This window comes from Phlebotomus papatasi, chromosome 2, assembly GCF_024763615.1.
Source record: "Phlebotomus papatasi isolate M1 chromosome 2, Ppap_2.1, whole genome shotgun sequence".
NCBI lineage: Eukaryota > Metazoa > Arthropoda > Insecta > Diptera > Psychodidae > Phlebotomus > Phlebotomus papatasi.
The window spans coordinates 4145020-4169478 of record NC_077223.1 but is presented as its reverse complement, the minus strand read 5'-3'; the positions used below and the strand labels follow the sequence as shown (position 1 = coordinate 4169478).

Genomic DNA, 24459 nt, shown 5'->3' with positions numbered 1-24459 from the left:
GGGAGTATGTTTAATACTGCTATTTAATCCTTCTCTATAGACAGCATACCCTCGCAGTATTTATATATATAAAATATATCATGAAAATCGTGATTATAAATTCTACCAAGTTGATAAATAATTTCAGAGAAAATATTTCAAGTCCATTTTGACTGAACGACATCTTGAGGAAAGTGCCGAAAATTCATAAAATTTTCTATAGAAATTCTGCAGAATTTTCATACAACGGTCGGATCCACCTTTAGAACAAAATTCTGCAGAAATTCTGCAGAATTTTCGGCAGTTACATTTTCAAATCTGACGAATTTCTGCAGAATTCTGCAGAATTTGCCGGGTGGGTGGTGGTATTTGATTTCAAAAATTCGAAAACTTTTTTTTAGATTTTTTGCCAGGTTTTTGGGTATTCTGCCCCACTGTGCGACGTCGTTCGAATTTGAGAGATTCAGATTTGAGAGACTCTACTTGTAATACTAGCACCAGCGTCTACCCAAATAAGGAATTTTCCTTTGACTGTCCTAGACATATTCCGCGAGAGTTTCTATCCGATAAGTCTGTTACTTTTTCAAATATCAGAGACAAATTTTTTATAGGACAAATCAAAGCAAACTTCACATCAATTGAGTGAAAATTTTAGTGTTTAGTGACATAGTGTTGAGAAATTGCATTTTTTTAATTGACAAAACTAATAGTAAGGGATGTCTTTTGGGTTTAATCCCCTCGGGAACAATCCCCTTCATGCCATGAGTAAGTAAAATGTATATTTTATTGAGTACTTCTGCCCGAAATATCGATAACAAAATATTTTTTCAACCTACGCAGTGCCTCTGATGGGGAATCTACCAAATGGGGCCAATTTCATGACTTCCCTGGCAGGGATCCCGTCAATGGCGGGCCCCTCACACACAGTCATGGCCAATTTATCTGGGCTAAATGACAATCCACTGGAGTTCAATATGAAGAAGACACAGTCTCAGGCTCCGGGAGCGGCTCCAATGGATCTGGAGACAAATGAGCCTGAGAGCCGGGGTCTGGGACCACAGAAAACAAAAACGGATATTGGGGAACGTCGAGGTAGTGAGAGTAGTGGAAATGGGCTGGAGTCGATGGGGCAGGACAAGAATATGGGACAAATGTCTCTGCAGCAGCAGAATGACATGATGTTCAATGGGATGATGGGGATGTCGCAGGGTTTCATGATGATGCCACCGGGAATGATGAATGTCATTGATCCGACTATGCTGGGTCTCCAGCAGTTTCCCCTCGTTGGGAGTGGACATCATGCTCTGCTGGATGCAAAAAACAGCACAGGCACTCCTCCCACTAAAGAGATCATCACCTGCAAATCCTGCACACTCTTCCCGCCCAATCCCAATACTCCAGCCCCAACGACACGAGAACGGCCACCAGGATGCCGGACGGTTTTTGTGGGGGGTTTACCTGAGAATATTGGAGAGGAGATCATTAGGGAGGTGTTTGAGAGATGTGGAGAGATTACAACACTGAGACTGTCCAAGAAGAATTTCTGTCACATCCGTTTCGCATTTGAGGCATCTGTAGACTCAGCCATCTATCTTTCCGGATACAGAATGAGAATCGTGGGTCAAACCGAATCCACGCACTCAGGACGTCTTCATGTGGACTATGCCCAGGTGAGGGAAAGTCTCGACGTGTTCATTTTCACTTAGAAATATCGTCGAAATCGGTTTAAGCAGCAGATATAGAGTCTGGTCAAGGGAAACTGTGATCAGGGGATATATTAAGAGGGGACTACAATCCCGCTCAACATTCCTTTAGCATCCCTAACTAAAGCCGAAATCAAATTGAACCAGTCTCGACTTGGAACCAAAGGGAATTCTGAGCTACCTAGCTTCACTTGGACCAGATGCCCATCCAACATTGCGTACGGCACTAAATATTTTGTGTTTCTAGCGAGTTGCGAAAGATCATTTAACTAATTAAACATCGATGGCACAAGAAAAACTCAACAACTTGGCTATACTTTCTACTGAAAGTGCTACAACCAGTCAAATTGATATGGAAAAGATTATATCAGAATTTGTATTTCTCAAAGCACGTAAAATGCGATTTTAATGTATAAAAAAGGGGTGACAAGGCATCCCAGGCTTTGCGAAATACTCGAACTCGTGACTTAGATTTTATACTAGTCCCCGGCGAGTGGCCTACAAAGTTGAAGTCAATATCTTACTTTCACATACAAATGCGTATGGGAATTTTTCTGCACTCGTGATCGTTATGCTAAATATTTAAAAAGTAAGAGGTTTTCCCGTGTTATAAGATACCTTTCCGTATGGAGGGATAAATATACCAAATTTTTGTTTAAATAAATTTTTTTCTTTGAGCACTGTGAGCTGAGTCCGAGATCAATTTAGGAATTGGCTTTAAATAGCTCCATATAAAAAGGCCAACTTGCCAGGCGCTTGATTTTATACCTCAATATTACTTTCGCATCATTTACCGTTTACCGGTTCTCAACCGATTCATAAATCACTGAAAAGATCCCCCAAATTTCAATTAATTACCGGTTATGAACCGGTTCATTACCGATTCAGAACCGATTAGAACCTGTCCAATTTTATAGGAAGTTTCAAAGCCTTTCCCACTAGTCCAAGCATGACCCCATTCGCTTGACAAATCTTTTTAATCTTTCTAACCTTTGACTTTGAAAAACCCGCTATTTTCGTATAGGGTAGAGTCAGTACTTTTCGCCACCATTAAGCTTTAGGAGCCTCGTAAGGTGTGATATTTTTGTCAGACTAAAATGAATTTTTGTATAAAAACACCAAGAAAACATGGTTTTGGAGGGAAAGGGGAGGGATGGGGGAAATGAGGAGCGTGTTAACGATCCTTGGGTCGACATATGGGGGGTCATCCGAACATCCCAAGTCACTATCTCTAACCGTTTAGTCTCGCTTTGTGGAGTTCGAGCGGTAAAAATAAATTGCAAAGCGTTCCATCTTAGCGAAATTCTCGAAACGAAATAGAGCTTTTCATGAAAATATTTTTTCGCCTGATTTATTACATGAAAATATTTTTTTTTAAATATATAATTTTAAAAAAAAATATTTTTTTATAAAATATTTTATTATTAGTGTTAATTCGTTATCGCTGGTTTAGTGAAACATATTAAAATCCTAGTAATCTTTGCTATTTGTTTAATATTCGCAAAGAAAAACATGACATGAATGTGACAACTTCATTTTTCCGCCATTTTATTTAGATGGAAAAATCCACAAACATTTCCATGGATGTATTCTACAGAAAAAAACCATCTGTAAATCAATGGGAATTTCCTTGGAATATATTATGAAAAATACTGCAAAATTCCGAAATTTACTGCACAATTTCGCTATTTATTCCTATTCCGTTTTTTTTTTTTTTGCTGTGGGGCATGCAACGAATACTTTACATTCCCGTCAAATCATTGCTCAAACTGCCGATTTTACTCGGAGGTTTTTTGAATTGTAACGGTATATTCTAGTACATTCAGAAAAAATCTATAGATTTTAGGCAGAATTTCTGCATAAGAAATCTGCATAGTCTCCATTGTCTCAACAAAAATATTGTTGATTTATCAAGAAACTGTAGAAGTTACAAAGAAAATGGTATGCTCCACTTAACAAGCATTACCGATTAAACATTTTAAATAACTAAAAAGTTTCGAGCAAAAATACTAATTTCTTAAAAATCGCCAATAGAATGATACAAAAAACACAAAATTTAGGTCGACACTGTGTTTAAAGATATCACTTCACTATTCTGTACTGTATTCCCTGAAAAATTGAACTCAAACTTTTGAGTTTAACTCGGTTTAACTGGTATTTTTCCTTTTTTGAAAATGTTGTTAAAAATTTGAATATTTTTTTTTAAAATAAGCGCAAAAGTGGAAGCTCGCCTTTTCATGGAATGTAGTACTCAATGTTACTGATCAACAGTAAAAAAATGAAAATTTTTTAGAATGGGGTTTTTGAGAAAAATTAATTTTTAATTTTTTTCAAAAAAAAATTAAAAGACGGTTACAAAAAAAACTTGAGCAGATAATACGAAAAGTAGTATATCGTTTAAAAGAGTATAAAATTATCTTTCAAATAAAAAAAAGAGTAAGAAGAAATCTCAACCCGTTCGCGAGATAGAGCATTTTGAAATATTTGCCAAAAATCTCAATTGACGAATGAAGCGCGAGACGCCATTTTTGACGCCATGTGTCTCCGGCCAGGATTTTTTTTTGGGCGAAAAAAAAATAGGGGTATATTATTTAATCGTGTACTTTAACATATGTAAAATTCAAAAACATCTAAGACCATGAACCCGCGATTTGCGATTTTCTCGGTCATCTTGAGATGGATCGGCCCGTCAATATTATGTTCAAATCCCGCACAACTTAAGCTTAAAATGATTTCACGTGTATGTAATACACTCATAGCTTCAACACGAAAAGGTTAAAATTGCAAATAAAGAGCGCACAGTTTCAGTATAAAACGGTTATAATTGAATGAACGTTATAATTGAATGAAACGTTTAGCAATTTAGATCGTTTTAGTCGGATTCTGTGCAGATTTTATTAAAAATCGGTATAATATCATAATTTCTGTGTGAATTTTTGTTTACTACGTTATTCTTATTTTAATAATAAAGCACGATGGTTTTTAGAATATTATCACAGAAACACAAATTACCACAGAATCAGTGTCAAAGAGGGGACAATGATGAGGGGACAATCATGAACATTGTTTTCGGGAATGTGATGTCTTGGACAAGGTATAAAGCAAAATTCAAAAAAAGATTATTCTTATGAAGAGAGCAGGAAATAAATATTAATTTCAGTGATTTTTACAATATTGATGATTAGCAGAAACCACAGAACAATTGGAAAACTCCCTGGGCATGTAGATGTAGAAGTTCAAAAATTATTAATCGTTTAGTTAAATGGTTACTATTATATTGGTTCAACCGGGCAGTAGAAAATGTGAATTTTGATTGCCAGTAAATTTCATCATGTATTTTAAACGACAGGCTTTACAGCAAAAAATAAAATATTTTACGAATTATAGCGAAATCTTTGATTGAGTAAAAAATAAAAAAAATTGAACTTGATATTTGATGGGTATCAATCAATTTTACAATTTTTTACATTTTAACTTTACATGTTAAAAATGTAGCACATATTAAGGGTTATTTTACTATGTAAAAAATTATGTAAAATGTAAAAAAAAATTCGCCCAACCCTGAAGAAAAGTCGATTATGTACTACAGTAGACTCTCGCAAATTCGGCTCTTTTAAAATCGGGCTACTTTTTAATTCGGGCAGCGGTTACATTTGTTTGTTGTCATTTTTCAAGTTTGATTATGATTATTAAATGAATCAAATATGCTCAAATTTGGCATGGTTTGTCTTAATTTTGATGTGATTTTGCATTATTGAGGGATTTTCATGCAATTTACGTTATATATGAGTGTGTAAACTCAATATCTATATGCACATGAATAAAAATCGTTGCATTTCAAAAAGTTTGTCGCTCGAATTTCTGTCTAATTCGGCTGACATTTCGGTCCCATATGCCCGAATTTGAGAGAGTCTACTGTAGTTGGGAACAGTCATGTACTAAAAACAAATGTTTAGGACAAATATTTCCCCTTTTCATTATTCGAATAGCGCCATTAATAATTACGGACTGTTACAATGATAACGGATGTAACTAATGGTGCTATTCCAAGTCCAAGTCGATGATGCAGAAACACTCGAGAACAGTCATGAGCTAAAAAACATTTTCATTTTTTGGGGAAATCTTTGTTCTGTATATTTTTTTAGTATAGGACTGTTCTCAAGACTGGGCACTCAATGGGTCAAGTGGTAGAGCACTCGCTCTATGATGCAACTGTCCTGGGTTCGTATTCCTTTTAGTTCATTATGAATTTTTCTGGCGTTAGAGGTGTTCGAATTGCATCCAGTGAGCTTCACTGCACTTGATTACATGGGGCATGAGACTAACAATCCCATCTTTGCATAAGAAAAAATAATAATGGATGTTCCGAACTTCCCTTGCGGGAAGGCCTCAGTTGCTCTGTGGAACGGTGTGCCTCCATTATTATTATTATCACTGTTCTCAAGTCCTCCTGCATTATCGACCTTTTCTGTGTTGAATCCTGTTTCGATTGCTATCCATTTTCTGGTCGTGTTTCAAAACCACAAAACAGCCGTGACAGGAACCAATATTTAGTAAAATTGATTATGTAGAAGAATTTGAGAACAGTATTGTTATTGTTCTAAAAAATGTTCAGGTAACAGATTTTCCTGTTTTCATAACGCTCCTTGGAAATTACAAGGGGCCAACTCACTTTGGCGATTTTGAGGTTTTAATACACTCAGACAGTGAATTTAATAAAATTTCCGATGATATGAGTCAATAAATTTCGTTATTAGAAAAGTTTTTCATAATTTTACTCTTTATGATTGCTTGCGTGGTTTTGTTTGAAGTCAAGGGGCACAAAATAGATTTATCGTTCAAATTTTTGTGAAGCAAGGGACTAATTCAAGCAAGTTGATCCCGTGTCATTCTAATTTCATGAAAATTTGCGCATCATTTAGAATGACAAAGAACTAACTCATAAAAAAACATATTTTGAAAGGTAAAAATATGAATGTTTCGATGTTTATAATAATGCTCATACAAATAAAAAATAATTAAATTGTTTTTATTAACATACTTAATTCAGATAATTATTTATACAAAGTTGAATCTTTCATGCTGTCTCCTGAAAAATGGCTCAGATTGAGTTGGCCCTTTGTAATTTCCAAGGAGCGATAAGTAATTGGAATAGTTCCATTACGGCGCCCTTACTTTTCCGGTGCCTAACCTTTAGGACATTCTGTACAAAAATTTAACCAAACTTCTCTCTGTTCTGTGCACTTGTGTTCAGGCCAGAGATGATCAGTATGAGTGGGAATGTCGTCAGAGGCAGCTACAACGTGAGCAGCGTCACCGGGAGCGTCTAGAGCGGGATCGCCTAAGACCTCTATCACCGCCACCTATTGTCCATTACACAGAACACGAAGCAACGGCCGTGGCAGAGCGCCTGAAGCAGGATGAATCCTTCGCGAAGGCTGTGCAGACGCTAATTGCATGGCTGGAGCGTGGGGATTGCAACAAACGCAATGCCAATACTTTCTACTCCATGATCCAGAGCACCAATTCCCACGTAAGACGCATCAGTGGGGAGAAGATGGCTTTCGAGGAGGAACTTCAGAAGGCTCGCGATCTGTACCGGAAGCAGATGCAGAGCATGATGGTGCAATGTAAGTAATTTTTCTTTTGATTTCTTCTTTTCAAACATCAACTTTTGGCTCTAGAAATGACACCAAGGACGAAGAGAGATGCTCAAGTGTTTCCTGTTTTTTTTTCTTGTCTTTAATTTTTTATTTTCTTTGGGAAGTCAGAGGGGGGAAAGCCCAATAATTCTTCATTGAAAGGTCAAAAGTTCACAACCTTTTTATAACCATTTATGTTTATTGCTCGAATAATATGGAAAAGAAGGGATGATACTTTTTTTTTTACTATGTCTTGGTGGTGGAAATTTGTAGTCAGAAGTCTGGTAATTTTCATGGGAACTGTTTAGCGAGGTGTCCTAAAGAAGGGAAATTAGGAGAAAGAAAGAAATGATTTTTTTTACAAAGATTTCTCCTAATTTTCTCTTCAATTTCGAAGGTATTGTATGATTAAAGAAAAGCAAAGCAAAATGCTATCAGACTGAAATAGACAAAGGATCCTAGAGACAAAAATCATGGGTAAAATAGTCAAAATATTTAGAAAAGGGTTTTGGAATTTATTTGAAAAATAAATTGTCAAAATTTAAAATTCCAAAACTCTAAATAAAACAAAAATGTTTTGAATGTCAAATAATCCATATTCAAGAAAAATCCTTTGCAAAATTATCCAATTTGCAAATGTAAAAAAAAGCTATTGAATATTTTTTTTCAAAAAAGCAAAAAAAAATCTAATTGAAGGTATGTAGAATGAAAAATCTAAATTTAAGACTAAAAGAAGAGAACAATCTCAAAAGACAGGTCCACGACAATTGAACGGGCCCTGAGCGCAGACATGAGAAAAATTATGATGAAGCATGTTTGGGTAATATTTTTTTAAATTTATTTTTATTTAAAAAAAAAAACCTATTTTGTTTTACAACAGTATTCTTACTGTAAATTTCTTATTTCTAGACGTGAGAATTTTCAAAAAAAAAAAGTGATGGATTTTTGAAGTGTTGGAGAGAAACATTTTATCATTCTCTCTGTATTATTTTATCTTTTGTTTTTTCTTTATACCTTTAAAATATTCAGGATTGTGATGAAAAAAATCATTTAAAAAAATGTTGGGAAGAAATTTCTTAAATAGATGCAAGGCTGTGTTAATAAAGTAATGATGTTTGGAGAATCAAGGTCTTTACATATTGGGAGCAATTTTCGTAAAAAATCGTGTTTTTTATTTTTTTCAAAAAAGCAATTTTTGACAAAAATTGCTGCCAATAGAGGTCGTTAACCTCAAAGAGACACAATAAATCATTCTCTTTTATTTGACCAATTGGTTAATAAAAAGAATTTTAGGTTATGATGACCTTAACCTCAAAGTTACAAGGCTCTCAAGGGAATCTGAATCTCTCAAATTCGAACGAAGTTTGGATTCAAAGTGTCAATTGTGGGGTTATGTTTAAAAAAAAATCGTATTCTGGATGAATGAAAATCATATTTATGTGCTTCTTCTTGAATGTTTACATACATTATGATCATATAAAATGAAAAGGAAGTATATTACCACTAAGACTTTTGAGAAAATACGGGAATTTGATTCAAAGTACAATTTATTTAATCTCACATAAATTTCGTTAGTTTTGAAAAACTCGTTCGAATTTGAGAGGTGAGAAATGTCAAAAATACCCCCCGAGCGTTCGAATTTAGAAGACTCTACTATACAGTAGAGTTCCTCTAATTTGAACATTTGGGGGGTATAGATGACATTTCTCACTCCTCAAATTTGAACGATATTTTCAAAAACGTAACGGAATTCATGCGAAATCCACTTTCCGTAAATTAAGATAAACAACTTTAGAGAATATATCAATGTAATTTATTGTGAAATAAATGGAATTTGTTGCGGAAGTTAATATAAAACGATAATATTGAGGAAATACCAGAGAAAAATGGCACTCCACGCAAAACTTTCTTCACATAACCTCAAATTTTACATTTTGAACTAAACTGTCGTTCAAATTTGAGGAGTTCAAATTTGAGGAACTCTACTGTACCTTGGTTAAGTTTGTTTATTGAAGTATTGTCTTCAATAACGCTTATCGAGATTCTCTATCATTGAGGATGTTTTACTGAATTTACAATGATTACGAGTAAATAAATTTAATTTAAGCTATACAGGTGAATAAATAATCGTTAATCGTCGAATTTGAAACAATTTCACGCCGAATTTCGCAATATTTCGAATAACGTTTTCCCCCATACTCCTTATTTAGGGAGGGTCTACTGTAACTCCCAAATTCTAAATATACTGTGAAAGAAAACTTTTCCAAAGGGGCTAAGTAAATATTGTTAAAATTTTGTCAAAGGATGTTGCTTTCTAATGGCCTCTACAGATTGGGAGCAATTTTTGTCAAAAATTGCTTTTTTGAAGGAAATTCCCCGCAGCGTTGTAGGGGAAACGTCAAATTTCTGTCAAAAACGCAATTTTTGACGAAAATTACTCCCAATGTGTAGACACCTCTATTCAACAAACCTTTTTTGTTAAAGTGACAATGCCTTTTTCCGCTTTTTCCAGAGTATCAAAATCTAACCTAAAAAGCGTTTATTAAATTCTGAATGAGAAATTCTAAATTTTTAAACTCTTTTTTTGTCATATGCAAAAGCAGTCTGATATTGGAAGTGAGATCCGAAATTAATAATTCTCTAAAGAAGATTATCAGTTTACTTACTTACTTACTTACTTAGTTGGCTGCAACGTCTCAACCCTCTCTAGAAGTACCAGAGTCGTTGTTCGTTAGCCTCAGGTTAGTGACTTCCCATTAGGGTTGGTTACCTAATCATCTATCACTCACCTGAGTATACCGAGGCCTACGCTTTACCTTTTCGTTTCGGTTTTATATAAATTTAACACACTTTCAACCAGCTTTCATTATTAATCAATAATATTGGTATTTTACGTATTTTACATCCATTCTTATTTGACAAAAATGTCTAATCCTAATTAAATATCTTGTCATTATTTATGACGTCAATAATATGACAGGACATGTCAATGTCATTTACTTTTAAGGAAAATTGAACGAAATATTGATTAAATTTTTAAGGACAATTTTGTGTATTTTATCTATAAAATTTAAACGAAAAACATGAATTGTAATCTGCCATACCTTCGGCAAATAATTGCAACCTGTGCACTCTAGTTTATTGTTTGTTTTATACATTGATAAATAATAAATTGGATTGTCAAAATTGATATTTTTTTTAGCAAAACAGTTAGATTTCTTACCATTTTACCAACCTTTTGTCATTTTTCATAACAAAGTCAAGATGACAGCAATGTCAATGTCATTAATATTCAAGAAAAAAATTGAACGAATCAAATATTTAACGACAATAATCTTTGTATTTCATTTACAACATTTTAATGAAAAGATTAAATTGTGAGTTCTCATACCTTGGACAAAAAAATTATGACCCAAATCGTTGTTTGTTTTGCACATTAATAAATTAGAGATTGTCAAAATTGATCTTATTTTAAATAAATTGTACTAATTTTGACTCTTCATTTAGTTGCTATCTCCAGTTTTGTGTGACAGATCAGAGAAAAAGTAGGAAAAAAATTTTGTGCAAAAAATCTCATTTCCAAATTCAAGAAAAATACCGGTTTAAATTTATCTGACTTAAATAAATTTATTTTTTGCTCAAAGATATATCGTTCTACTTTGAAAATTTTAATTTAGAAAATTGAAAAGGAATTAAAATATGAATTTTATGGCGCAATTTTATTTTCAATTGAGTGAAATTGAATTGATTGAAATTTTGCGTCTCACTCTTTCAAACTGAAATCAGAAATACTTGTCTCCTTCTGCCAAATGAAATTTAAAATTGAAATTGAAATTTCAATTTCCATTTGAAATAAGAGAGACAGCTATATCTGATTTCAGTTTGAATGAGTAAGAGGTAAAATTTCAATTGATTGAATTTCATTAAATTGAAAAGGTGTGCCAGCGCCATTAGGAACGAAAAGAGTTTCAAATTTTTTTTTTATATTTTCGCATTTTGCGCCTAAACTAAAAGAGATAATTAATAACGGATGTTATTTTTGAGTTTATTAAATTAAACCATAATTAAGTCTAGAAAAAATTATGTCACTAGTTTTTTTTTTGCATATTAAAGAAACAGACGTTAGAGGGTTAAATGGGCGAACTAAGTTACGAACTTTTTGTCATTTTTCGTAACAAAGTACAGATATCCTGTTTATAAACATTTGTTATAAATAGAAAAATGCGAAACGCATATTTACCCTTTCACAATGTAAGAAAATTTGAATGAAAAGAAACACGGATTTTGACCTAGATCCTTCTCCTCCTTTATTACTAGGATCTAAGTCAAAATCCGTGTTTCTTTTCATTCAAATTATTCAAAAAGAACTTGTCAAAAGATCGTAAAATCGAAAACCGTGTCTTACGGGGTTCAAACCTAAGGCTTAGCCATATGGGTTAACTTCTGTAATTTCTTATCAGTCAAGATTTTTTTTTATTTGACTTAGGATTGGATTATTAAAAGTAAAATCTGAAACCGGGCTAAACCTCTCGTCTGAAGGCCGCTTTAGTGATGTTACCTCTCAACATAATCCAACTTTGCAACATAGCCTTTTGTCTATTTGCTCTGAAAAAGGAAAGGTTTGTAACGGGGTCTACTAAATCTTGTTAAAAGTTTGTCGAAAGGATGTTGTATGTCAATTTGACAAAACTTTTCTCATATTTTATATTGCGAAATATTTTTATTTGACAAACTTTCATCCAGTCGCTCGCCGATTTGACAAAACATTTCCACATTTTCTAATGGCCTCTACACACTAGTAAAAAATTCTTTAAAAAATGCATTTTTAAAGAAAATTTCCCCTATCCTTGTAGGCACAAACGTCAGAATTTAAAGAGAAAAAAGCAATTTTTGACGAAAATTGTCTTTTTTAAAAAGTTCTGACGTTTCTGCGTACAAGGGTAGGTAAAATTTTCTTTAAAAACGCATTTTTTAAAGAAATTTTTCATAGTGTGTAGACGCCATAAGGGAGAACTTACTTTTAACAAACTTTTAACAAAAAAAAATACAAACATTTTCTTCAGAGCAGAAATTCTTTACCTGAAATAAATTTTCTCAAATCCTGAATGTTTAAGGTTTTACATAAAATTATTCTATAATTTTTTGCAATGTCTTTTGGGTGCTAATTTTTTTTAACAAAAACACATTGAAACTTTTCTCACAATAAGTTTTACTTAAAATTTTGTATATTTTCTCTCAATTTCTATTTTTTTCTTTACACAAATCATTTTCACATTTCTGAATTTATTTTTTGTTTGGACAATAATTGCAAGAAAATAACCGGAATGGGAATTAAAGGTCTTTCGGTAGTTTACCAAAACTTGCAGATACGTTAAATGCCGACAAAGTTCCAAAATTGAAGATGAAGGAATTTTTTTGTGCTAAATTTGAAGAATCTCTTGATTTTCCGTTTTTATTCTTTATTTTTTTTTAATTTGTTTTTTTTTTAAATTTAACTCCTCTCAATTATAATTGTATATTGTACTCGCTATCATCTCCATCAGTCACTCAGATTAAAAAAGTGTTCAATGCGGCTAGTCACAAGAAGGTTTGGGACCATTTCACCAAAGCACAGAGAAAGAACATCGATCTGTGGAAGAGACAGGCTCTGGTACGTACTTCATGTGGTTTAAACACATTTTTCTCTATATTTTTCTTTTAGATTTTGTCAAAGTCCTTTATAAAAGTTCTGCTAACGTGTGATTTTTTGCACACAAAACTTAACCACCTTTTAATAGCCTTTGGAAAGACTTTATCGCTGAACTTTGTTCTTTTCTCATTATTTTCTTCTCTTTTTATTTATTTTAGAATGATTAAAAAAATTAGTTTTGACTTAGATTGCAAAAGAAATATAATTTTCTAGAAAAATTGTGGAAATGAATGAGAGAAAGGACAAATGTTAAATTAAGAAATTTCGATCTCATGGAAATTGAGTGAGATTTAAAAGAAATCCTTTGCATGAAACCTAATACGCTGAGATTGGAAAGGAAATTTCCATTCAAACGATCTTAAAATTCAATGCACTTTTATAGAAAACTATTATCATCAATTTGGCTAAGACTTTTTTGCCATCCAATTGGTGATATTGGTTTCCTCTCTGAAAAAATGCATTGAATTTTTAATTTGAAAAAAATACATATTTTGCAAAATATTGTGCAAAAAAAATCAAAATAAAACTAAAAATTGGAAAAAAGTACTAGAAAAGTAAAGAAAAAACAAATAAAGTATCATCGAAGGTAAGTGATCAGTCAGTAAAAAGAGAAAAACAAGAAAAGAAATGGACGGCAGGATCAAAACAAGGATGGAAAGGGTATTTAGAACAAAGGCAAAGTTCTAACTCGACGCTTGTTCTTATGAAACCTCCAGAACAAAAAAAAATCTGAGGTGGATGAAAGAAAAAATCTCAATTGGTAATAAGGCTTATAATTATTTTTCCTGCTTTATGGAAGAATATCTTATAAAAACTTTTTTCTTATTCAACGAATTTTGTTTTTTTTTTTTCAATCTGCATGATGCTACAAATAAATGGTAAACCCTATGCACAGAAAGAAAAATTGTTAGATTAACAAAAAAAGAAAATATTGGCAACGGTCATCTTCTTTGACTGAAGCAAAGTAATATTTTTCACAAGGGGTTAACAAATGGCTGTCAGAATGAACTGTGATCGATAAATAAACAAATCGGCGTCGATTTAATGCTAATAATTGACAGATCGGCACTTGACTGAATCAATATCTTGTTTTCCCTAAAGTTAGTTTATGGAAAGAACCTATATTCTCTGATCTTAACCTTTCAGTATATGATAATTGGGGCTGATTCTTATCGCCAATATTTACGGACTAAATATTCTAGAGGAGCAATCCGAGCTTATTTAGGGGTTGGTAATCTGCTAGGAGGATTTATGATTCTTCTAATCTGATTTGGCATATGATGATCCTCTAATTCCATAAAAAAGAGATGGCAAAGCGTTCCAACTTTAAAAATAAAAACGTCTCGAGATAATATCGTTTTTTAAAAGCCTTTTAAGACCGAAAAGCGATATCTTTTATCTTCTTAATATTTAGTCCGGTAACAAAGTTTCGAACACTTAAAAAAGAAATGTTAAAGAGAGATAAATCAATTACGAGCAAGTCATTGTAAAGAGGCGCCGAACTCGAGACAGATCTAGGATCTAGGATAAGATGGCTGAATCAAATTCAGGATCTTACCTGTGAACGCCTTGGGATTGATAGTGAGCACCTTCCTAAAGTGGCGGAGGATCGACAGATGGGCTGCTAATGATGATGATCAATTTACTGATTGATCATCATCATTACTAACAATTGCTTTCGTATTCTAATCCAGATGTCAAGACTTTTTTTTAAATCCCAATTAATGAAATCGATTGAAAAATAGGTCCTCTAGGTTTTCAATCAAATATAAATGAACTGTTCATCTGAGTTACTTCTAAACTCATCCAAACATAAAGGAAAAATATAAGCCATTTACGAATTAAAGGACTAGTTAGTATAATCGTGTCGAGGGCTAAAATTAAGTTTGTCTTGTCCAAAAACGCGCCGCGTCAATGGCAAGAGGACTTATCGACATCGAATTCCCTGTTTCGCATGAAGCAGGGGACAACGGACAAACACACAAATGGGGGATGGTTTGGATCACCCCACAGAGATAAAGGATGTCACATTCGGAAAATCCCCATCGCCCCGTCTGTTGTCTCTCGAACACTGTACGCCGCTGCTCAAACGATTGAGAGACTTCCACGTCGTCCAGTCTTAGTCACCACCAGGAGGAAGGCCTACCTTTTATTCGACAAAATGGTCAAATGGTTTGACCGAGTGACAAAAGCTCCTGCGAGACTTCAGCCAAGCAGTGCGATCCTGGATCGCCTCGTCTTCGAACCCTCTTGACCTCATGTCCTTTTTTACATTGGAAAGCCATATGATAGGGAAACAGTCAGGACCTCTCTTTTGTTGGATTTGGTTAAGAACATTCTTTATTATGTAGTCCTTCTGGGCGATGCATCACAAGGCCATACCATCTTAATCGCAATTCTGCGTTGTTTTCACCAATTTTTCTCATTCGCGTACTGCCCCTTACATACTCATTGCGCACCCCATCTTTTAGGATGACTCCTGATCCTGACGACCGTCTCAGTATTCGCACTTCTGCGACGTGAAGCTTTTGATCGTGAAGAAGTAATTTAACTGACGTGAAGATAATATTAGGGCATAACACGAGTGTCCCTTCCGGAAGCGTCAGTGGAGGACAATTTTCAACTCAGAGAAAAAAAACCTTCTCAGTAGCTAGAGAGGAAAATTTATTGGCATAAGTTTACATTTGATCGTGGGTTTTCATTATTATTATTATTATTTATTGATGCAGCGGCAAATTGCCATATGCATATAAAAATCAGGTACATTAGAAGACTACAATTCAATAACAATTCTAGCTATACCTGATTAGAAAAAGAAACCTTAACTATCTAAATCGAAATAACAATTTGTACTTGGTAATTAAATTTAAAAAAAAAAGAGAAAATAAAGAGAAAGAAAACAAAATTTTGCACACAGAAAAATGAAAAATTCTTAAACAGAAACACCCAGGAATTTAATTTCAAATCCCATCGAATGAATGCCAATGCGCTAATTCTAAATCCTTGATCATTTAGTTTTAGTTGCAATTTGCAAATCTGTAGACATTTTTCATTTTCTAGCTAATGCTGAACTTAAGTTCCCGATCTCTTAATTTGAAAGAGCTAGGGATTCTAGCTCATTTCTTTCGCTCAGAGCTTCAAAACTTAAACGCCTCGGGGATTCACGTCCAATTTAAGTTCCCAGGATCTTATATATTCTTAAATTTAGAGTCAAAATTTTTCTGTGTGTGATTAAGTGAAACACTGCAAAAAGGCTAACGTTGCATACCAAAGAGATTTTAATTTAAATCGTTAAATTCGTAGCTCTTATGAAAAAGAGCTACTTTAGCGAGATTGACTATATTGTTTCCGAGCAACTGTTTCAAATCCATGTCGGTGATACCTATGCTATTTCTGAGTTGGGAGTATTCGGGACAGGTGATAAGAATATGTTGTACTGTGAGTGGAACGTTACAGATGGGACAGGTAGGGGGATTAGTTTGGTTCATTAAGTAGGAATGTGTTGCGTACGTATGGCCGGTTCGAAGTCTGGTGATAATACAAGTATTTCTACGGTTCATATCAGGGATAACGATTTTGTCTGGGTTTTCGAAAATGTTTCTCAATTTGTTCGTCAAGTCTAAGTCCTTCCAGTCTTTCCGTCTGTTTTGCTTTAAAATACTTTTAATTGTAGTTTTCATGTCCGTATAGTCTATATTGTTACTTCTACTTATATATCTGTCAGTGTCCTCCTTCACAAAAGTCTTCACTTCTTTCATCCCATGAATTTCTTCGCATACCCAAACTATCTTAATGCGACCCTGAGAATTGCAAATAAAATCATGAATTTTTAAAACGAAATAATTTCTACTTTTGGGATTACATAACTCTTCTATGCTTGATAGGGAACTAGTAGCTATTAAAATTGGGTTGCCTTCAGGAATATAACATTCACAGGCTTCCATAATTGCCATTAAGTCAGCGTTAACGTTATGCGTGTGTGAAACTATATTTTTTCGGAAAGAGATGTTACGGTCCATAGACCAGTACGCAATTCTGCTAAGGTTTTTATTTTTACAAGAGGCTGTGTAGATAATATCCCAGTTAGAATGGATTCTAGAATATTCCTCGAATTTATCTACTGTACGCACAGTGCCTGCCCCACTCATCCAAAAGATCTTGATAGCTAAATTAATGTTAGAATATTTAAAACTCCAAGGAGGATTACTAGGCTTAAATTTTTTAATTATTTCGTACACCGAGAAAAATTTGGATGGTATTTTCTACAAATCGTGTCTTTAAATTCTACTGCCTCAAAAGATAGTAGAAAATACCATCCTCCATAGAAACTTTCCTTTAGAATCTACCATCTTGACATTTTAAAATTTACTATCCTATGGATAGTAAATTCTAACAGCCGGATGGTAAAATCTACTATCCTCCTTTAGATTTTACATTGACCTCTCTTAGATTCTAATATCCGGGAAGTAAATTTTACTGGCCGCATATTTGATGTTAAAATTTAACTGGAAGACAGTAAATTTTAACGGAGGATAGTAATTTGGATTGAAATTACTATCCAAGCCAATAAAATTTGCCATCCTGCTGTTAGAATGTCATTTTGGAATATCGTGGGTGCCGATGCAACGGTTCCCGATATGCTTTGAATACATTATAGCAATTCGTGGCGCAGCTGGAAGATGCTGGACTGTCATCACAAAGGTCGCGTGTTCAAATCTCGGCGCAGTCGACAATGTTTGAAAAAGATTTTCACGCATCAAAATGGCTTGAAATACAGAGAATGTCATCCAAGAAGGGCCCCAAGCCCTCAAACAATGGCCAAAAATCAATGAAAATAAGGAAAAATAAATTTTTCCGACATTTTTCATTCTAATATCCGGCTAGTAAAATTTACTATCCTGCCAGTAAAATTTACCATCCGGATAGTAAAATCTAATATCCGGGGATATTAGAATTTACCATCCGGCTATTAGAATTTACTATCCATGCAATAGATTCTACAATTTTTGACAGTCCAATTTAATATAGCGTTTGCTGGGTGACTTTTTTACTATCCGGCCATTAGAATTTTGTATGGAGGATGGTAAATTTTACCATCCACATTTTTCTCGGTGTAATTCGGAATCATATTTTCTTTAAGGGCATTATTCGCTATTTCTATCCAGGATTTTAATATTTTCTTTTTATTAATAGGACGATAATTTATAACTTTTTCATGGAGTATATGAGTGGGGAGCGACTTAATTTTTTCTAGATAAGACATTAATAAATACTTTCTTCTGTATGAAAGTGAGGGAAATCCCCCTTCAGCCAAAACACTTGCAATTGGTGTGGATCTAAAAGCTCCTGTTGCCAATCTTATCCCTGCATTATAGACCCCATTGAGTCTATTTAAAGCTTGGTCCGATGCAGTCCCATAAATTTGTGCTGCGAAATCTAATTTACCTCCAATTAACGCTCTGTGTACTTTAAGCAATTGATTTCTGTTTGCACCGTGGGTTTTCAATTTATTCAATGATACCCTGTGTGCAATAACTGCAGCCACGCCACAAAACCCTCATGGAATAGGGCACTGCCTCGCGTTGAGCAAACTGCTCTCAATGGAAGAAATAGATAAAACTGGCTTGACGCAACTCTTCTCACTATACTTGTCACCCTTGTCACTATCAATGTTTCACACAAGCCTAACAATCTTACCTATCTAAGTCTTTAGAAAGCTGGCATCATGTTTGAGTTCATTGGAAAGGTCTTAGAATTTACGATAACTGAACCTGTTCCAATCGGTTCTGAACCGGTTCATAACCGATGACTAATTTTTGTCCGAAATTCAATTGCCTGAACTCATTTAATCTGTTGAATAAATCGATTGTTCACCGGACAATGGTAATTGATGCAAAAGTACTTTTGAGGTAGCATCTAAGTCACGAGTTCGAGCATTCCGCAAAGCCGGGACGCTTTGCCATCCCTTTCTTCATTTTTGGATGTCTTTTAGAAAATATTCAGGCAGACATTCGTCCATAAACGAAAATATCATTAGATCATTTAAAACGATGGTTTTTCAAGGTCATTAGCTAAAGGGACTCTAGAGGGAGTATTTCTCAACCGAATGGTATCATGTTTGACTTCGTTGGAAAGGTCTTAGAATGTTTGTAAATTCTGAGTCGATTCCAATCGGTTTTCAGGTATTTACAAAAGCCTGGATATTTAATATTTTGCGATTATTGAATCTATGGACATCCAATTTTGGTCAGTTGTTTGCCCCTTGACGAATTTTTAAAGATCGTTTTTTTAAAAGTTTTAAGCTTTAAGAATTATCTCAGAATTTAAGAATATTTCCGATACAGAAATCTTGGTTTTAGACTTAATTTCTGTTTGCTGAAAGTATTCAATTTTCTTAATTTGTCAAATTAACAAAGCCAATTTGTTATTTAAGACACTTTTATCTTTCTGTGCAAGAATTCTTGTAGCATTTTGCAGACATTGCCCCATTCCTGCGATCAAGATTAAATCTCTTAAAGTTTTCTGTATTTTAAAAACAAGTAATTTTATTCTTATTCTTAATTTAAAATTCTTGATCTCAGGATTGCGGTAATTTCTTTAAAATAAATTCTTTTTCTTGCCTGTGTGAGTTTGCTGTGACATTTTTTCCCCAGTAGATTTTCTTTTGAATGTTTTCCCCTTCAAAATCTAATTGGTAAATAAAATAGTCGTTAATTTTATTGTAATAAGTAGAAATTTAAAAAAAAAATCACAAAGTTGAGATGAAAGAAAATTCACTTCATCCACAAAAATAACAACAAATCGAAGAAAAGTATGCAGTAAAATTTATTCTTTTTCATTACAAAAAAAATTTAATTTATTGTAAAAAACATTTTCTTTCCACAGCAGCATTTTGAGTATTTTCTTTGAAGGATATTTCATCAATTTTGCCCTCTTTCTTTGTTTCCGTTGCAACAGGAAGTAACAGCTTCACCTCTTGAGGGCTTTCATGATGAAGATGAGATGGAAATGTCCGATGAGGAGAGGGAATCTTCTCTCAAGGGAGCTTCCAAACGGGCAAAGCTTGACAATGAAAATCTTAAGGCAAGTTTGGAGAATTCAAGTGGGTTCTTTCCCGGAAAATGAAGAATTTCTTTGGGATTTCATTTATTGGCAGGAAGAGAACGATAGCCTTCGGTGTCAATTGGAAGTGTACAAGAATGAGGTGGATCTCGTAAAGTCTGACTTAAAATCCGACACAGACATTAAGGATCAGCAGATTAAGGTCCTTCAGGAAACCATCCGGAATATGCAGACACAATTGCTGGAGAATAAATCGCGTGAGAAGGAGAAGGAGAGCAAAATTGTTGATTTGGAAGCCAAATTGAAGGCAGCAAATGTCAAGGAGTTGCTTCTAAAGACAAAAATTGCCACTAAATCATCATCAGGTACCACAAAAACCTCCTCGGCAGAATCAGAGGACAATGAAAATCCCGAAGAAGTCCCTGAAGCCAAATCCGTGAAGATTGAAACATCCGTTGAACTTCTGAAACCGATTAAAATTGAACCAGATGAAGCAAAAATTATCGGATTGGTATCGACATTTCTGGTAGTGCATCCCTTCGGTGCCAGTACTGACTATATCTGGTCCTATGTGCATCGTGTGGCGCCCCATTTGCGCCCAAAAGCCCTCGAGGAAATCCTCAGTCGATACAAGAGCATCTTTGTTGAGGAAGTGACGGGAATTGGTGCCAAAATTGAGCGGAATTGGCGATTCTGTGGCTTTGATGAATAAATAAACCTCTTTTCTTCAAACCAAACAATAAATATTTTCCACAGTAGCCATAAAACATTTCTCAAAATTCTCTTTTTTTTTATTTATTAAATTACCTATCAGACTATAAAACCAAGAAAATTGATATTGAAAGTATCCCCGGAAAAAAAAGCATCATGTTATCAATTAATTGAAAAGTCAATTAAAGTATTATTGAATTAAAAGAGACTGTCAAATAAATTTTTCATTGAATTCTTTTGGTGAAGAGATCAACAGGAGCAAAGTCTTACCATTTCTAGAGGCTCGTGACACTTCCTGAAACCGTCGAAGAAGTTCTCTGGCTTATGGATTCCTCAGGCTCAAAATCAATTGAAGGTTTCGATGGATCACTCTTGAGGGTGATAAAAGAAGAATTTTCCCTTTCTAATCCAGTACTTTCGACTGCAAAAGAATTATTAAAAAAAACATGCAATTAAATAAATCAGAAGAATTTCGGTTCGACAGAATGTAGCAGGAAATAGACGGAGACACTGAACTTTTCTTGATTTTCACAATTTTATTCTGTACTAGAGAATAGACAATAAAATAAATAAATAAATAAATAAAAGTAGAGAATAAAATTGTGAAAATCAAGAAAGGTTCAGTGTCTCCGTCTATTTCCTATTAAATAATTCATTGCCCAAGCAGCAATTTTTTCTTAAAATAGTCTTGTAGAATTCCCTAAGTAAGGCACTATAGAACCAAAAATCTATTTATTTACTTATAACGCTCTTGCTTCCATCACTGAGATTACTTTAAGTAAAGTGGCGCATTCTTAAGGATCTTAAGAGCTGCTATAGGAATTTCAACAGAAAATTTTCACTTTAAGTCTTTTAAAAGTGCACTAAAAGACTTGTCTAATACTTGGTTCTATAAGGCAGCTATTTTGCTCCTTGGGTGAGCTCTTTAGAATATAAAAACCTAGGCTAATCACCACAAGAGGCGCTAAAGTCGCATTTTTTCAGGGAAATCAGGGAACTCACGAGACAGAAACGGGGAAACCCAGGGAGTCCATAATTTTTTATTCCATGTCACTCACGGGGAACCCATATATTTTTTTACATTTCAGGAGTCGCAGGCCGGTGCCCTATGCACCGGTTGAGGCATGTCATTTTCTATGTTTCTAGCGAGCCGAAAAAACTTTTGACTTTATTAGCTGTTTTCTGTCATTGTAGAATGAATTAGCAAAAAATACTAATACAAAATAAAAGCCAATTTAATAACGAAGAGGCAACCGAAAACCCCAAATTGGCAACCTACGTTGTTCTGAAGATATCTCGTGAAATGTATACGAAAACAGGGAAAAAATTACACTAAAACCGGTTGCATTTTTCAGAACTAATGTCACTCCCCTGGGCTGAGGAGTCGCTTTGCTACCTTGGCGTAAGCGTGAATGAGAGTGGAAATAGGCGACCTGCAGAAGGAGATTGGTAAGAGCTTCGGCAGAGTGAAATCTCTCCCGTTGAAGTCTCATCAAAAACTCCAGCTCATCTGCAAGGGTGACATGATAACTTCTTTTCGATGCTATCTACTAACAATTCCGAAAAGTTTAAACGATATCTATACTTTTTGTAGCTAATATATGTAGATGTCCAAGCTCCGCCTTGAGCAGAGCTTAGGCTAGAGGAGGAAATTATTCCGAATAGCTCAGAACAATACAAGCCTTCTCTTCGAGTGGCTCCAGGAGCTTCCTAGTTTGCGGATCCTGGTTGAGTTGTCCCCGGCGTCCTTCGACAGCCTCTAATCGTTGGCCAAAAGGCCTCAGGTATCATGGCAGAAATTGCCACCTCTTATAGGCAACGAACAATTGCCTCTCTGGGGAAGGGCAGAAAAAATCTGCACGCAACTCGGCTATGGGGAGCATCAATGCAGGATCTCAGCAGAAAATTCACTAGGAATCGCGCTGAAAGCCGACTCTGAATTGCCACTGGAGGCAATTGGAGCTGGGCCGTTAATTTATTTGGCACGCAAGTGCCGATAATCAGGAAGGCCCTGGATGGTGAGAGAAAAGCCCTGCTACTTAAGGACCTCCTATCCCCCTGACGCGAGCTATAAGGGCCCAAAAAAAAATCTTAAATTACCATAACTCCGGTTCTAATTATCAGAATTTAAAAAGTAAGGATGTTTTGGAAAACCCTCGTGAAATGCCACTTCCCTTTCTAATATGGCAAGTTCATAAAATCACCGCTAGGGGCGCTATTTTTAAAAAGAAGATTTTTCAATTTTCTAAGTTAAATAACTCAAAAATTCCTTTGTGCATCGGGCTGAAGTTTTAGTATATCGTAGCCGCAGATTATACCTATCAAACAAAAAAAAAATACTTACATCTATCGACAAACCCTGACCCGAGCTATAAGGGGTCAAAGATCGAAAATTGACCGGCCTCTATCTCCGGTTCTAATTAACATTTTGACTAAAATTTTGGTTTTCGGTTTCGTCTCGATGAGCACTTTCAGATGAAAGTTCAAAAAGTCACCACAGGTGGCGCTGCTATACCGTCAAAATTAAGAGTGTTGTAGTCTAGTCTATGACATTTCCAAAAAGTGGCGTGGGTTCGCTGAGGTTAAAACAGAACCGGAGATATGAGGGGTCTAAGTTCACGCAATTCAAAAAATCATATCTCCGGTTCTATGTGACCGATTTTGATGAGTTAGGGCTCAAATGAAAGATCTCACAAGATGCTACAACTTTCTAGAACATTTGAACTTCGTGGGACCAACTCCAGGGGCGCCACAGTCGAAAAACCAATTTCACTATCACATAACCTCAATTATCTCAACTGTCGCTGAACCGATTTTGATGATTACTTCGACATAATTGTAGAGGATATTTCTGTCTACATTTCGTCCATACCTTATTTTCCGATCAGACTACGCCGTCTGTCCGATTTTGCCGTTTAAGTGTGAAAAAATTGACTTTTCCCATAATAACGCTTTGAAACCACTCAGATGCCAATTTGACTGCCTCTACTCCACCAAGACACTTAAAATAGGATTTTAAATGGAAAGTCTCACAAAATACAACAATTCTTTGATATAGTTGAAGTTCATCAAATGAACACTTGGGGCGCTCTGGTCGAAAAAACGAGTTCAGAAACAAACAACCTCGATTATCTCGGCTTCTGATTAATTGATGAGATCAAGTTCTACGGCAAAATTATAGAGAACAATCTGGTCTACATTTCACCCATATATCACTTTTCTGTCACTCCATACAAATCCTTGATATTTTGGTTTAAATAGAAAATTTGTATAATTTCACGAATTTGATTCAAGATAACTAAATGGCGTTCCTCAACTTTAACTCTAAATCGAATTTACGTACATTTCGAGTTAGCTCACATTAAGAATCTCACCTACATAAGCCGGTTAGGATTATCTGTCCCTTTTTTCACGTATTTACGCTGGTCGCGAATTGTTTCGCGGATTTTCGCGAGGCGCGTATTTTTTTCGCGGATTTTCGCAGGGCCCGAATTTTTTCGTGGATTTTCGGGTTGCGCGAAATTTTTTCCGAATTTTCAAGAGGTGCGTGGTTTTTCGCGGAGCGCGTATTTTCTCGCGGCTCTTTGAGGATTTTCGTGGGGCGCATATTATGTCGCGGATCTCGAATTTTTTCGCGTATTTTCGCTGGACGCGAATTTTTTCGCGGATTTTC

The 24459-nt window shown here is 34.8% G+C and overlaps 2 protein-coding genes across 2 annotated transcripts in view; one reads left to right on the top strand and one right to left on the bottom strand.

The window, feature by feature from the left end:
• The first annotated feature begins 603 nt into the window (after positions 1-603).
• Positions 604-21006, top strand: LOC129802182 (ecto-NOX disulfide-thiol exchanger 2). The gene is made up of 6 exons (XM_055847807.1): positions 604-744; positions 820-1649; positions 6937-7312; positions 12868-12974; positions 19971-20096; positions 20170-21006. The coding sequence occupies exons 1-6, from the start codon at positions 696-698 to the stop codon at positions 20785-20787; spliced, it is 2106 nt and encodes a 701-aa protein (XP_055703782.1). The 5' UTR covers positions 604-695; the 3' UTR covers positions 20788-21006.
• Positions 21007-21053: 47 nt separating this feature from the next.
• The window catches only part of LOC129802183 (dynein intermediate chain 3, ciliary-like), a 9307-nt gene continuing 5901 nt past the window's right edge, over positions 21054-24459 (bottom strand). The window contains exon 4 of the mRNA XM_055847809.1: positions 21054-21207. Within this exon, the coding sequence (XP_055703784.1) occupies positions 21062-21207 (146 nt within the window). The 3' untranslated portion in view covers positions 21054-21061. The remainder of the gene's footprint in view (positions 21208-24459) is intronic.